Source organism: Netta rufina (assembly GCF_964035555.1).
Source record: "Netta rufina genome assembly, chromosome: 4".
NCBI lineage: Eukaryota > Metazoa > Chordata > Aves > Anseriformes > Anatidae > Netta > Netta rufina.
In genome coordinates, this window is record NC_140127.1 from 74,736,760 (window position 1) to 74,752,910 (window position 16,151).

Consider the following 16,151-nt stretch of genomic DNA (forward strand, 5'->3'; position numbering starts at 1 on the left):
TCGATTTTAGTTTAAATATGAACCAGTCACCTTTCTGATCTTCTGCATTTCTCTTCTCAGAAAACTAATTACTTTGAAAGGAAAATTCAATGATTAAAAATTCAAGCTTAATGAGCTTATTAAAGAAGTCAAAGACAGACAGCAGATGGAGACGGTTTATTGGTTCTTTCCATCACATCTGAGTTACAAGTGTAAAAGTCACACAAACTGCAGGTATAAACATGTAAAACAATACAAAAATAAATGGAAAGGTAATTTTATATTTATTGAATCAAGTTGTGTAATAAATACAATAGGCAAAAAGCTTCAATCACACAATTCAGTTTAACTGAAGTTACAGTAGTGTTTGTAAATACAAGTTTTTAACTTAAAATTGCAAATATTAAAGCATTGAGAACTAGTATAAAAGTGAATTTTGGCACATTGTAAAGTGAGAAGTGTTACATTAGTATCTAACGTGTGTGAAAATGAAGCAATTTCTCACTAGCTTTCTGAGGTACATTTTTAAACAATCTAAAATTAGATCAAGGATGCAGTTCTAACAACTCACAGTTCACAATTCACTATACTAGTTACGTTTTTTTTCCCTTTTAAGAATACCAAAGTATTCCCGAGCTTAAATCTGTGCAAATTCAGAAAAGTTTCAATTAAAAAATAATAATAAAAAAAAAAACTTATTAGGGAACTTCATGCAACTTAAACGCTCCCTGCAATCAGTCCTTAATTGCAAAGTGTAAAATCGGACTAAGACCAAATTGCACAGCTTACTATAAAATACTCCGAGATTGCAGCGCAGTCCAAGTTGCAAGTGTTCCTCTCTTAAGTTTATCACATTTTTCTCCCTATAACTTCAGTAACTTCTGATCACACTCATTCTCCACGAGGGGAAAATAAAAAAACACCACAACCTGCTACCATGAGGGTCAGCAAAGCACGTAAACCCCTTGAGGACTCTCAGCATTTCTTCCCAATTTCAGAAATGCCTGGACACAAAGTTACTGTTACCAATTGTCAAAATACAGTAAAACATAATGGAACAGCGTAATGGCACTTTTTCTGTATCCAAACATTTGTGGTTTAGAAATGGTGCTTTTTTTTTTTTATTTTTAATTATTATTACAGTAGCTAAAAAATTTTCAAAACTAGATCTTTAATTCAATCCTTACCTCGTCTTCAAAACAGCGAGGAAAGCAGCTTGCCCTACAGATGGGGTTTGACACAGTATAAATCTCTCTGACCAGAGTACAAAAGTTATGCTCTTCTAAAGAAAGAAAAAAAAGTGCTGCTGACTGTTAGAAGTAACTCCAAAAGAATCAGCAACTGCTATCAAACTATCAGCAGCATCAGGCATTTATACGTTTTAGTCCTCAAAGAGTTTTCTTTTAACAGTTTAACCATTTGTGCTAATATTCTCCGCTAGGTTAATTTTAAGTCCTTTCACCAAAACCGTTTTTTTTTTCCTTTAAAAAAAGAGGGTGCAAGCAATACAACCCACGATGGCCGTTTATGCTACGCTTCGTGCATAAAAGGCATCGTCTGCAAGGCACTACTATGTTTAAAGGATACCATTGTCACAGTTTCACTATTTCAGTAATTTTTCAGTTTTAAAGTCACAGTTAAAAACTAAAAAAAAAAAATTGAGGTAATCAAATCATTTCAATACCAAAATAGATTAATTGAAATAGTACCAGTATGGTGAAAGGTCTTCAAAATACACAGCTATTACCATATAGCATGCAGTACAGTATATAAGTATACTAGGCCTTTGTTCGGAGCTCTTCTGATGCAGTTTTTAGAGAACACCTCAATTTGCACAGCAGCACGCCAATTGGATATGCTTATTTCCTTTTTTTTTTGTTCATGAGGCACTGCGTTTGGAACTGCAAGCTGCTACGCCAGCCCCAGCTGAATTAGCCCCATCAACAGCTGTTTCCAAGAGCTGCACAAATTGGAGTTCTTAAAAAGAGTTCAGCAGAGCAAAATCAGCTACAGTATCTTCATCTATCGTTCAATTGCACTTAACTACACTGTTACTGACTTGCAAGCTGAGACAAAGCATCAAGGGAGTGCCCGTCAGCTCTGCAAAAATGGTGTTTCTCCTGCCATCACGTTGTCACACCGCTATCCTAGAAATATGGCTTTGCAGATTAGATTAACGTGTACTGCGAAGGAGCACGCGGGGTTTACACTAAGTTTATTGGCAAAGTTTATTTCTTAATGCCCCTTTTCTTGCAATGTTACCTCCAGAATTCTGCACTCTGATAATCCTGGTCTGGTATTTATAGTTTCATGCAGCCAACTGTACTTAGCTTGTAAACACCTGCTTGCCCCCCAAATCCACTGCTAGCTACATTTCTCTACCAGGCACTACAGTATATTAAGACTAAAGTATAGCCATGCATAGATAAACTCACGAGCCTTATCATGATGCTCTATACCTGTAATAAGGGTTACCCCGAAAAGCCTAGACACACAAACTAACCGCTGGCTTTTAATGAAATTGAACAGGATACAAGTAGTTTATAAAGTCTCGTGGTGTGCAAAAAAAAAGTTCAGACAGTTTTTTTTAAATCTAGTAGGAAAGCTATTAACGAAACCTTATCAACACCTATATCCCAGTCTGCAGCACCTGGAATTCCACATCTGTGCTGCGTCACCATCGCAGCGCAGGCACCGAGCCAGCTAGTAGCAACACGAACTGAAACTCTACCTACAAGGCGTTGCAGTTTTTGACAGCCTTACTGAAGTTTCAGCCATTTCAGATTCCAAAGGTAAAAAATATCTTTCTTAAATAAGGCGTAAAATGGTATGTAGCCTTAGGTTTCACGGCAGGATTTAAATCTCATTTTCCTCCCACAAAAAGAGACTGAGTGGACACGTTATGTGCTTTAAGTATGCTCTAAGAAATAATTCATTTGATTTCTTACTGCATCGTACACATCTCACCAAAAAGGAAGGCAGCAGTTGTATTAAAAGACTGAACTATTCCTAAAGCAAAGGAATATGAAAATCAAAATCCCTCTTGGACTTTTTTCACCTGACTAAGTTCTGAACACATAGCATGCTACAATAATCTGCTTACTCAATAAGCCTTCAATAATTTTGTTTAAGTAGCTGCTGGGGTACCACGTAATCCTTCAGTCAGTGATCTATGATGTCTCACTTAAAATTGCACTGAATTAAGTTACAGGACAAATTGCCCAAATCCCTATTACAGTATCATTTAATAACTGTAAAGGTTTTGGTGCAAGTAATTAAAACCTAGTGCATCAGTTTAGTGAGATGTTACTGGGTGCAAATTTTTCTGAAAGTTTCCCAAACAACTTCTTTCCTATTACAAGTTCACCTTTTGATATTTTTTACCTTTGGAAGTGAGTCTTCTTCACGAAGAGCAATTCTTTTTAGCTAAAGAATCCTGGCTTTTCATACTCTTCCCTGTTTCTTGCTCTGCTTAGTTTTTACTACTGAAGTAAGAATCCTTCAGAGATAATCCTTTAAAGAATCACAAGTTACAGATTCTAGAAAATATGACCTGAATTGCTATAACACCACTGGGAAGAGAGATATCTCCACCTCTCATTTCACCCTGAAATGCATAAATGTCTTTTTCTTTAAAATGTCAAAACTTTGACCGCAGATTCAAACTGTGCAGAGGTTTGAGACACGCTGTCCCCTCAGAAAAAGAGCAGAGGTTTATGTATTCCCCCATTTCTCACTTTAGGAACACCCTTACAGCAGCAGGATCAGGTACTCTTCAGAGTTCTTGAAGCGTTCCCCCATTTCTCGCTTTGGGAACACCCTAACAGCAGGAGCGTTAGGCACTCTTCAGAGCTTTTGGGACATTCCCCCATTTCTCGCTTTAGGAACATCCCCCAGTCCCACAAGCTGAAGTATACCACTGCTCATTTATGCTTCTGTGCAACACGTTTCAGGGGACATGAAGAGACTGAAATTGTTTGACCATCCGCACAATGGACCAAATCCATGCTTGCGTTTTGACCTGCTAGGAAAGAACACCTTTCCAGCTTTTCTTCTTTTAACAAAATTTCCACTGCTAGCCAGAGATTCCAGGTGACACTTTTTACAGTCTGGAATTAAGGTGAAGTGGAAGCAAACCTGACAATACAAACAACTAAGCAGTTACCATATTAAAAATGCCAACCTTACAGGAATGATCTCTTAGTTTTAAAAGGAGTGCTGAAAACTGACATTTCACTTAATTTTCTAGTTAACCAGCAAGGACAACAGCATTTTTGGTTACTGACAGTAGGTAGCTCAGAAATCCACAGAATACATGTGCTTATGTCTTCTGCTCAAAGAGATCATGATACTCTTGTTCTTCTAATTCCCTGTTGTACTTCTCTATTTCCCGGTTGGCTTCTTCCAAGTAATCATTCATGAATTGGTCCATTACTGATTTTGGAAAGCTAAGGAAGAAAACATTTGTGCAGATAACATTCATTACAAAAAGAACAAACAGGTCTGAAGGATCTGCCAGTTCAGGAACACTTACTGAAAGCAGAAATTCATGGCTTCATAGAAATTCATAGAAATTCAATGTGTTACCTTCTGAGATTGTGAGTTGGACCCAACCACAGCTACTTTTTATTACTGGGGAATAAAAGAGCTTCCCATAAGGAAGAATGTAAGAACAATAAAACTACAGCAGGTTTGCAGATATTTATAGCTATTTTGGTAAGTGCAAGTCTGAAAAAATTTACTTGCCCAACACAAAACAGCCAGAAGCACCTTTACAGAAGTCTTTTACTTCCAAACACCAGGATTCTGGTGTTTGTAACTAGGAGTTTACCCAGCAGCCAGAAGCCAGGTTTAAAATTAACATTGTCCTATAGAGCAGTGAAAATCTGTTCTTATTCCAGAACAGAACACACTCCAATTTTTGTTAAGTTTAAGTAAAAAGTGAATTGAGAATACCAAACCAAATTTAAAATTTCAGTGATAAAACAAAGGCAAAAAAAAAAAGACACAGAAAGGTATGGAAAGAACAGGAGTAAACTGGATCATTAGTATTACTCTGGCGTTTGTGCCAGAGACAAAAACACATTCAGGTTTAAGTAACATATATATTTGTATAAAATCAATATGGTTCTGGAAAGAAAACTAGAGGGATGTGTTGGCCCTAGCTCACTTTTGTAATTGATACTAAACAAGACCAGTAAGGACAGAGCATTTACGAACAAATACATAGCACAATTAGATGAGTAAATCATTTTGCTTGCTCAGCTGACAGAGTTTTAAAGTAAGGTTTTACTGAAATAAGTTTAAAAAGCAGTTACAAGAACTGTACCTCCACTACTTCTGGACACTGTTCACATTCCTACTTTGCGTCAAATAAGCTTGTGTTTTGTTGTTTTTTTTTTTTTTATCATACTAAGTTACAAAATGAGAGCAATCATTTAACTTGAGCTGCACCACAAAGATAGACAACAGAAAGAAGTATACCGTAGCAAAACAAACCGACCCTGACTGCTTTTATTTCAGTGTGTACGCACATGCATTCACACTAAATTACATCCATTTGGAAATTTTATCAGTCATAACCAAGAATTAGGCAACATTATATAACTATTGGGTTTGAAAAATATTTCTTTGACAAGCTGTGGTCCGTAAATTGTTCTTCGCATGAGATCATGTACAGCGATTTTAGGGTTGTTTTGTTGGTTCTACACCACTTCTTAGATCATACCTCCGAAAAATTGTTTTAATAGTAAGCTTTAAATGGCAAGTAACCATGAAAAGATTCAAGCAACAAAAGTTTTCACTTCATATTACTACCTGACAATCAAACTGTCTCTTTAGTGTATCATCTGCTTTGACAGTATACATTTCTGATCTGCATAGCCTGTAGCCTACCCAATCCTGCACCAAAAAATGCATTTCAAAGGATACATGGATGGTAATCCATTTTGTCACCAAAAAAATTCACAAATTGAGTCCCATTGTAAAAATAACCAGCTGGAAGCGGATCCAAATGGCGTTTTACCTAAATTAAGAAAGGATATATACCACACAATAAGCATTTACAATGCAAAACTGCTTAGACACAGTCCTAACAAGCTTAAACAAATACAAAAAAAAAAGAAAAAACACCTTCAGCAGGCAGGAATTTATGGCACGTGGCTAAAAAGGAGCACTCCAAAAAGCCAGTATGACCAATCTACATATGACAAAGATCTATACAGACTAAGGGAGTTATGTACAGCAACACTCAGAGGCACAAAAAACTCAGTACCCCAACTTTTACAACCCACAGCCAGTTGATTGGGGCACAATTAAACAGTTGGGATCCTAGTCTGTAAACGACAACCTGCACAGTACAGAGCAAGGATAAAAGATGGGGAAAGACGACCATTAAACCAACCAAAATAGCATGCATGGTCAACATCCCCCGCTTTTCAAAGCTCACTTAACATCCCAGTATAAATGCCTATACAACACCAAGATTTATGTCGTAAATTCCTCCTGGACAGCCTTAGTTGTGTTTTGGGAATATGAAGAGACAGTTAAGTGTTATAATTTAGTGCTCAGCACACTTGTCATGGCAGATATGGTAAGTGCTCTATCATACAAATGGATATTTAAGAAAATTAGCTGAAATTTTCTTTGCTATTAATAGTTTCTACTTACGTGAATGTTTTTTATTTCCTGAAGGGTTAGCATTCCCCTGGTCTTCAGGGCTTTCCTCTGAGGTTTCTGTAGAAAGAATTAGAGCCCAGTTATGTATCTACTGGGTGACGATGTGCCATTACAGTCTAGTTATGTTAAAAAATAAATACAGAGAAGTTCTTCCTGGGAAATGTGGAAAAAGACAGTGAAATTACGATCACATGCTACCATGCTCAAGCCCAGCAAAGAAGTAAACCTTTTAGAAGCATATATTTTAAACATTAATTTCTAGACTGACTGATTGTATTATACTACAGCACTCACAAATGTGTGCTGAAAACATAAGTACAAACTACGTGATCTTACATAAGGCACCACTAGAGATGACAAATTCTAGAAGTATTTTAAACAATGCAATTTAAATACAACTCTAATGCAAAAAAAAAAAAAAAAAAAAAAAAAGCACACAAACAGAAAAACCATCTAGTTTTTAGTCTGAAAGGTTTTATACTTCATTTCTTTCATGAAATTAGCCATGACCAGAGAGACTTAAGGAAGACTACTTGCAGTCCTGACCTGGTCAAAGAAGAAACTTCACATTTGAGATACACAATTTCAAGTTGCAAGTTTTCATAAAATTAAAATAGTGTTCCTTATCATAAAATTAAAATACTATTATCATAAAATTAAAATAGTATTCTGTGTAGTGCTTTCTTACATGCAAAAAGCATTTGTCTCCATATACTACCCATAGAACACAACTTGCACAACTTAACACAGAGATGAAAACTTGAAGATCCTTACAAACAACTCCAACACTCATCTGCACATAAATTATTTCCCTTTCTACACAATTTGCTAGAGACACTATGCAAATCCTAAGCCATAAAAAAGTAATTATAAGCATCTCCAATTAACTAATATTCCAAAATGGGCATCATAAAAGGGCAGAGTTGGAACCATAGGCTCAGAATCCAACCGAAGTGCCAAAATAAATAACTTGTATGGCTTAACAGTTCCTGTCCAAGTATATTTCTGAATCACAACCCCAAGAGCCTGGCAAAACTGCTGGTATTATTTGGATGTGTAGAAGAAAACCAGCTTGTCCCACACTCCTGGTCAGGCTGTGCCAGTCTTTGTGTTAAGTTAGCAAGGCACAACAGCTGCAGGACGTGCCTTCTAGACTTCTTATGGGCATACTCTGTTCCCTACCTCTGCTGCATGTGTATGCTAACCATGCAGGAATATATGAAGTCTTACACAGCTGTACGCTTGACAAATTAAGCATAAAAAATGAAAAAGCTATACCCTCCATTTCAGTTGGTTACTCTCAAGGAGGTTTAATTTAGTGAATCAAAACAAGTTTTCAGCATTATAGCATTCAGGTACTTCAAGAAGATTTATTTCATACTACATTTTAGCTTCGGGCAATCACGTCTCAGCTTAATCATCTTGTGTTTATTCTGGACATATTCCATTTGCCCCAGTGCTCAGTCCAAAGCAGATCAATCCATGAATATGCTGTAGCAGGTATTAAAACAATACACATTTACAAGCTGTTAGTCCTCTGTTTGAAATACATTTACACTCTGGAATGCTAATACCTTGGTAGAAGAGAAAGGAGATTAACAAAAAATGTTTCATCACGATACTCCTATTTCTCCTCTTGTTGTTAGGAAATGCCAAACAGATCACGCTAAATAGAAGCAAACACGTCCACAAACCTGTTTTGCAGTTTCTCTGAGCCAATCTTTTATATCCTCTTCCTTAAGAGAGCAGCCAATGAACACAAGGAAGCACTCCTGTTGACTGCTGCAATCTCTGCTATCGTTTCTTGCATCAGGAGGAGTTGGCCCCTCCTGAACAGGCACAAGGCTTAGTGAGTTAGACGATGTGTTGTGACAGACTTCAATCAGTTTATCAGAATCTAACAAGGAGAAGACAGAAGAAAAGAATGTCTTGATAATTGCTAATCTAATTTAACACCAACACAACGGTGTAGACAGACTACAGTACGTAAAAATTAAGTTTTCAAATACCACACACAACACAAGCACAAGGAACTGCAGAAGCGTTTTCCTCTTACCTGAAAACTTAACTTTGCCCATGATGTGATAAATGTTTCCAGAAAAAGGACTTGGCTTGAGCAATGACTTGATTGCTGTTTGAAATGGAAGACAGACAACATTATCTCACTTATTTTGCTTCTCCTCTGTGTAGCTTCTCATCAGACCTACGCTACAGGTCTCTAATCCACATCCTAGTGCTTTGGGGGGAAAAAGCTGCAGTGTCCCCCATAGCTCCCACTACAAAACATTTCTATACGCTCTCATTTCTTCTCTAGGGGTTAGGTTGGAAATAACACGTGCTTGGCATACTGAACGCTTACACTGTGTGTGGCAAGTAAAATGGTGCTCCTTAACATTGTTTTGCTATGGAAAGAAGGAAAGGCATGATTATAGATCTACTCTAGCAGCCTGACACACAGTTGAGCCTATTTTCTAGTAACTACAAGGAATTGTTTGGCATTGATAGTAAAAGGTGATGCTCGCTTACAAACTGTGTTTCAACACTAGTAAATAAAATTAAACCAAAAAACAAACATATGAAGATAGCTGTCTCGGCTTCTAGAAACTCTAACTGAAATGAGATTTTCATCTGAACACAATCATAGGTCAGTTTTCCAGAGCAGATTCTAAAGGTCATTTACTGTACTTTGAGGAAGGAAAGCTGAATTTTCAATTAAACGTTTACTTCAACAGTAATTAAAGAACTGTGCTACGTCAGTGTCTTCCTTCCCTTCTGTTCCTCAGCCTTTTACACCTGGATTTAAATCAAGTGAGTCAAAGTTCATTTGTACCTTTACATTTGGTCACAAATCGTGTTTTTTCTAGAGGACGATTAAACCACACACAGATCTGAACCATTGGAGGAAACACAGACCCAGCTCCATATTTGCCTTCATACCTTAAGGCAAAAAACAAACACACACTTTCAACAAAGAGAACACACACACTTGCACTTTTCATCTAACAGACTTCTTAAAAAGAACATCCATTATTTCACTACAGGTACGCTTTCCTCACAGGAAGAAAACCACGAAGCTTTTTTTTCCCCCTCTACGAAGAAATTCATGAAAGTGCAATATTAAGGTCTGAGGTTGTTCAAAGAGCTTGGGATTCATTTTGATGTTCTTCCTGCTTCTAGGCTTTTTTTTTTTTTTTCCCTATACACTATCTACTTACTATATTTGCATACTACCAAATGCAGTAACTGCTGTCCAAAAGTTTTAAATACTGTTTTTTTTTCTCTCTTCCTTCAGCACCATGCAATTTGCCAACAACCCTGACACTCCAAGCTTTGTGCCAATTTATTTTAGGAGCCTTACTCGTAACCCAATTTCGAGTTAAAATTCCAACCAAGAACTACACATGCATATTGCAGGGCACTGCAGATAAATCATGCTTCCAACACTATAAATCTAAGTAGGAAACAGCCAGCCAGGACTTATAATGGCTGTCAGGTTTACATTTTCTGCCAAATAGGTACAGCAACACAGATAACTGCAACAAGACGTGCAAAGCACCCTGAGCAATGAAAAATATCACCAAGTATTAAAGGAAAAGCTTGGTACCACTTATTATTGGGGCCCTTAGCCTCTGCCAAGACTGTCAATAAGACTGCTGATTCTTTTTTATGAATAATTGTTCTGCTAATAGCTAGACTGACATAGCAAGTTCATTCCAGTAAGGCTGAATAGCTGTCAGAATGAAATTACTCTCATCATTATTGACCTCACCCATCCCAATCCTTCCCAGCTTATTCCCAGAGGGTTCTTTTCTATTCTTCTGAAAAGCAACAGTAATCTTGCCATTGATTTAAATGGGGTCCAGAAAGGATCCTTTTCCCCTTAAAAGGAAAGCAGTTGTGTATCTACTACGAATACTCATCAGCTCTCTTTCAAAAATGATTTACAAAGCTATTGCCTGTTCCAAATGAGTGGTCTGGAAAAAAAAATCTAAATTAAGTTAGTAAGACTTTTTAATCTTCAAGTTAATTAGAAAAATAGTTTTAATATTTCTCAGTCTAGATACTTGCCAGCCAGGATACATTAAATATCGAGCTCTCATCATCTGAGGATTTGAGAAACTGCCTTCTGAGAGAATTAATTCAATATCCTCGTTCCTACAGAGAGATAAAAAATGAAGATTTTTAATTTATGGCCTCAATAAAATGGCCGCTATCTGTAAGCTGCTTAAATAAAACAGAATGTGTTAGCTACGGTAAAATTAGAGTATTCCCCAGTATCCCCTCAGTATGACACTAACAGTAATCACATTCTTCAAACAAGAACTTACATATCCTAGTCCCTACTTATGACCAAAAATGTAAAGGTAAGATGCCTTTCACATGAGAGGCAATTAAGAAAAACAAGTATCTCCTGTTTATATGGTATTCTCTTGTTTTGCTCTGGTAATTTCCAAATGCATGTGCCCCATGCACCAAAAGTGACAAATACGGGATGGCGATGAACATTACCTAGTCACAACTCCGTTTTCTGCCAAGATGAACGAAACAGCAGGATTTGCCGCTCGGATGAGGCTCTGCAGTTGCATAAGGAGTGGATGCTTCTGCTCCGTAGCGTGACTTGTGAAGATCACATTACTCACCAGTCCTGTGTAAGAAAAACAGAGGATAGTTTACAGACATCAGGTATGCAACAATAACTAACGAATAATTAAGTGATTTAACAGCTGTTCTTATTTTGCCCCTACCTCACTGCATTAAAGGTATTAAGGAAAAAAAAAAAAAAAAAAAAGCAGAGTCTTTCTTCTCTTTCCTGCCCAACAAAAACCCAGAAGCCCATCTAACTTCAGATATGAACAACCACACAGAACCATTAACTATTTTGCAGCAGCCAGCTCAGAAGCCCATTTTATCACAACCTGTAGACGTGCAGGAACAGTAGCTCCTGAAGGAGGCAACCGTTTTCAGACACTGATATGACTCAAGGGGGAAGAGGCAGGCTGTTACACTCTGGGGGTTCTTACATTTCAGTGAAAACAATCTTACAAAAAAAAAAAACAAAACAGAACAATATGATCCTACCAATATAACACTAGTCACTGAAGATGACTTGACTAACGATGAAGTCCTGCTTTGCCAGAACACAGCTACACCAGGTCAAGATATTTTTCTTTTTTATTAGACAGATGGTGTAACAGAAGTAATTTAGAATCAATTAATCAAAAGAATCAACTAATCAAAAGAATTAAATTATGCTAGAAGCAGTTTGAGAAGGGACAGTTTAATAAAAAATTACTGAATTTTCCAAGAGGCTTTAAATACTGATGTGTAAGAAGATAGGTTAAACATCTTGATTAAAAAAAAAAAAAATCAGTGTTTTATACCCTGACAGTTGTTACTTTCAAAATACAAGACAAGGGTTGGGTTTCAAAATTAAAGCAAAAAATAAAGGCAAGCCCTGAAATGGTTTTCAGACAGCAAGTCTGAATCCACAGGCCAGCAAAAAAAGAAGTAACGAAAAAATGATGTGCCGTACATATATATTTGTCTTGAGCAGTAATGCAGCAACCATCACACTTGTCAAGCCTTGGGCACTGGAGAAGATCTTTAAGGAAAAATTGCCAGGTGAGGATTATCGTCCAGTTAATTTCAGCATTAGCGGATCTCCACTTCCCAATTGTATCAAGGTGGTGCCATAGCAGAAGGAATTACAGCCCAGTTCCTCAGCAAGAAGAAGTGCTGCTTTTTCAGGTCTCCCTGGGATATCAGGGCTGTCCACAACACAGGAGGAACGCTGTTTCTCTGCTCAAGGTGTGCAGCTTGTTTCAGATCCTGCATCTACAAGTACGGTGCAAGACAACAGTAAACTCTTGGCTATCCATGAGCAACTGAGCCAGGACAGTCCACCCCATCCCCACCACTACTTAAAGAGGAATATATAATGAACTTCTCAGCATCATCTGCTGCCTGAAGTTATTCCTGAGCTTTACAGAGGTCTTTAGAGTACACTCATCCCAGCAGAGGCTTCCTTACATTAAATGGATGTATCTATGCCAAGTGTTCTGGGTTCCTTTACACCATATGATCCCACTCTGTTACAGGCATCACTGACCCTTTCAAGAGAGGATTTTAATAACCTGTGCAAATTCCCATCATTATTTTGTTTCTTAATCCCCCACAGATGTTCCCAGTCCAGTTTCAGAAACACCTATATTTATGCAATATGCAGTTGTTCTCTCCCCCCATCTCCTCTTTCAGGAGGAACAAGCATGCTTAGGAATTTAAAAGTTGCATGAGTTCTTGAAATTATTATGTAGATCATACAATTAAGATGGAAAAGTCTGAATAAGCTAATCAACAACCACCACACTGTGGGTATGCTAAATGTAGTGTGCTTTTTTTTCCTATTAATATCCCCAAACTTAGTATTGATTTAAAAGTCAAGTTTAATCAAAAACGTTGTTATAATTTCTGCAAAGCTAGCACAGAACAATAAATAGGCTGTACAATACAGATGCTGTGTAGAATACATTAGTTAGAATTGCTGTGCCTTGGAGAGAACAGGTAATTGTCAAGGGCTAAGCTGGCAGAGCCTGAAGTTGAGAAGAAAAAGACTCAAGGAATAAGATCCCGAGCAAATCAGAAACCAAAGCATCTTGTCTCATCCTCCTCGCCCATGCTGTTTCTCCATCACTCCCCGCTTCCTTTGCGCTTGTCTAAGGGGAACAGCTTTCAGGCACTAGCTGTCATTCTCGCTGTAAACTCCCACGCAACCTTGCAAGAAACAAAAGGCTGTGGAACCTGCAGGCTTCGGCTCGGCACACACCTATGCAAAAGTTTTGTAGGTGCCAGCATCCCACAGAAATTGGCCCCGTGTTAGCTGGCTGCAGTCCACAGAACTGAATTGACAGACAGGTGGTGTAATCCAGACGAAAAATAGCTGTTTGAGAGCTGGAAGATGCCCACACAGCTTTAGTAACTAATAATTTGGACTTTTCTGTTTGAATTGTCACTGCTATCTCTGTACCTGGTGCTTTTTTAAGATGACCTAGTTTCGTTGAATTCTCTATCTGTGCACCCATCTACAGAAAAATCTTTGCAGCCTGGGGAATAGCACGTTGGAGAGAAACAACAAAGAAGCAGGGACAGATTAAAACCATACAAAAATAACACGTCCCTTTCACTTACCAGTATACAATGGGTATATTTAACAACAGTGATGTCTTCATCTGTAAGACAACTTCATATATACCACGAGATGTCAACGTGCCCCTAGACTAGCGAGGTGTCATCTCAGAGCTTCTGTGCAAGAGGCACATTTGCAAGTAGACAAAAGTAAACTACAGTGCACAGATGGTAGCAGTTATCTTTTGGAAAAGTTTGAACAAGCACGCAAGGGAGAGAAAAAAGAACTGCTAATGCTGCTGACAAATGACTCTGCTCAAGGCTTTATCAGTTCTCTGGGATTCTCATCCATTTTTGCTAGTCTTGTGGCTTTCCAAGCAGAGCGTGTCACTCACATAAAGCGATGTCATGTTGAGAACATGCATAGGTACCCTGTCAGAACTGAACAGACCCAGAAAACTGCACAAAAAGCTAACCTCACTTCCAAAATTTTTGCAAGATAATTATGAGGATGAGGTAGAAGATAGATACCCAAAGCTCTTATTAATCCTTAAGCACCTGTACCCATGGACTTCTTGACTTTGCACTTACACAACGCCCAGTACAAAATGTTGGCCCACAGACACTGCAGTAACACAATACTGGGGTGCATGAGACCAAAAAAGGGACAAATCTCTCTCAAAGTGAATGTCTCATTAAATATTGCTACTGCTTCAGTTCTTCAACAGGCAGATGTGGACTCCCTGGGCTGTATAAAGCTGCATTTTTCATTCCCTCTGGCTTTTCCCACCTGCTCTGCAGTGACAGGCGCATAGGATGGTTGGTGCTAAACTGCCCCAAAGCATTTGGACTTCTACATCCTATAAAAGCCTTCATTTTTTTGGACAAGGTGGTGGTGGGGAATAAAAAGGCTTTGTACATTACAAGACAGTTTACGTTTCTTCCATTATGCATGTGATACACTTGCCTGGAAAGTTTGGAAGTGTACTACCACTCAGTTCAAAGTGTAGTTTTGCTCCTAAAACTTTTAAACAACTTTTAAAACAGCCTCTATTCACGTGAACCCATTTGCTTTACATGAACAGACCTCTGGGCTATCTGATGTCACAGTCTGTATCTGGGAACTAGATTACAAAAACCTTGCAACATGCAGAAGTAATTTGCTGCCAGAACATTCTTCTAACCCCCAACGTTTTTAGTTCCTTCAGCTTTTGGACCATAGGAAGAGCAGCTATCCTTGTCCTATGCATTTTCTAGTTACTCTTCAAACCATGACATGTTCTTACCCTGTCATGTCTCCATACATACACTTTTAAAATTGCTATAAAAGCAAAAGGCAATTGGTATTTTGGTACCTTCTTAACATTCTCCTGCTCCTTTCAAAGAGGAATTTGGCTTTAATCATACCAGTTATTTACTGGTCAGTTCACCAGTTTTTTCCAAATGGGAACAAAACACTGATTTATATAATAGCACCTACAAACTTTCCAGCCCGTTTATGACTTAAATTTCAGGAGTTTAATTCTTTTGGGCTCTCTTCATACACAAATAATAATTCAGGCAGCAAAACAGAGCACTAGACTCTAAACAGCCATAAGAGGAGAGTGCAGCATCCTACTTTGACAACAGCACTTAACAAAACAAACAAAAATTTACAGTCCTGCAGTTCACTTGAGAAGACACAAGTGTAAGATCAGGAAGTCATGTCACAGTAACTGCGGTCTGACAGTGGCATAAAGAAATCCCCACCATCGCTGGCCTAACCAACTTTAGGTTGAGCTCACGGTCCTCCTAAATAAGAATTATCTGACTGGAGATGCATGTTCTTACACACACACACCAACCACATTTACTGTTTATTATATCATGAAACAGCTGGACAACTGTTGAAAACTATAAAGGTGCTACCGCTGAAGGATTTTGCTACTGAAACTTAAATTACTTATTTGATGGTAGGTCAGGAAAGATGGTAACCCACCGACACTAACAGCTGCTCTACTCTGACAAGGAAGACAATGCAGTAAATGATTCATTTCAGAGTGAGGACATAAAACTGAATACACAGCTCAGAACCAGCAGGCAAGCATTCGCAAAAGAGCTGTCACATGAAACGTGCAAGGATCCTCCAATGCTGCAGAAGAGCTGGATATGGGAAACAAGCTAACTAGCTCATCTTTTCCTTTCTAAAACAGAAGAAATGGAAGGAGAGCTCCATTTACTCATATTTCCCCAAAGAAAGGATGGGAGGGATGAGGAAACATAGCTCTCCTATCAAATGCAAACCATTTGGCAACTCGATTAGCAACACTGCACAAGTTAGAGCAGCTTAAGGTAAACAGCTTAATTCCTGGCTGTCTGAATCCCATCCTCCA

The 16,151-nt window shown here is 38.1% G+C and overlaps 1 protein-coding gene across 1 annotated transcript in view; it reads right to left on the reverse strand.

Annotated features, from left to right (window-relative positions):
- Positions 1–1,358: 1,358 nt before the first annotated feature.
- Positions 1,359–16,151, reverse strand: part of DNAAF9 (dynein axonemal assembly factor 9) — a 71,247-nt gene continuing 56,454 nt past the window's right edge. The window contains exons 30-37 of the mRNA XM_084286500.1: positions 11,167–11,302; positions 10,726–10,812; positions 9,488–9,594; positions 8,714–8,788; positions 8,352–8,554; positions 6,649–6,714; positions 5,911–6,004; positions 1,359–4,413 (exon numbers count right to left, since the gene is read on the reverse strand). Coding sequence (XP_084142626.1) covers positions 4,301–4,413; positions 5,911–6,004; positions 6,649–6,714; positions 8,352–8,554; positions 8,714–8,788; positions 9,488–9,594; positions 10,726–10,812; positions 11,167–11,302 — 881 coding nt within the window. The 3' untranslated portion in view covers positions 1,359–4,300. The remainder of the gene's footprint in view (positions 4,414–5,910; positions 6,005–6,648; positions 6,715–8,351; positions 8,555–8,713; positions 8,789–9,487; positions 9,595–10,725; positions 10,813–11,166; positions 11,303–16,151) is intronic.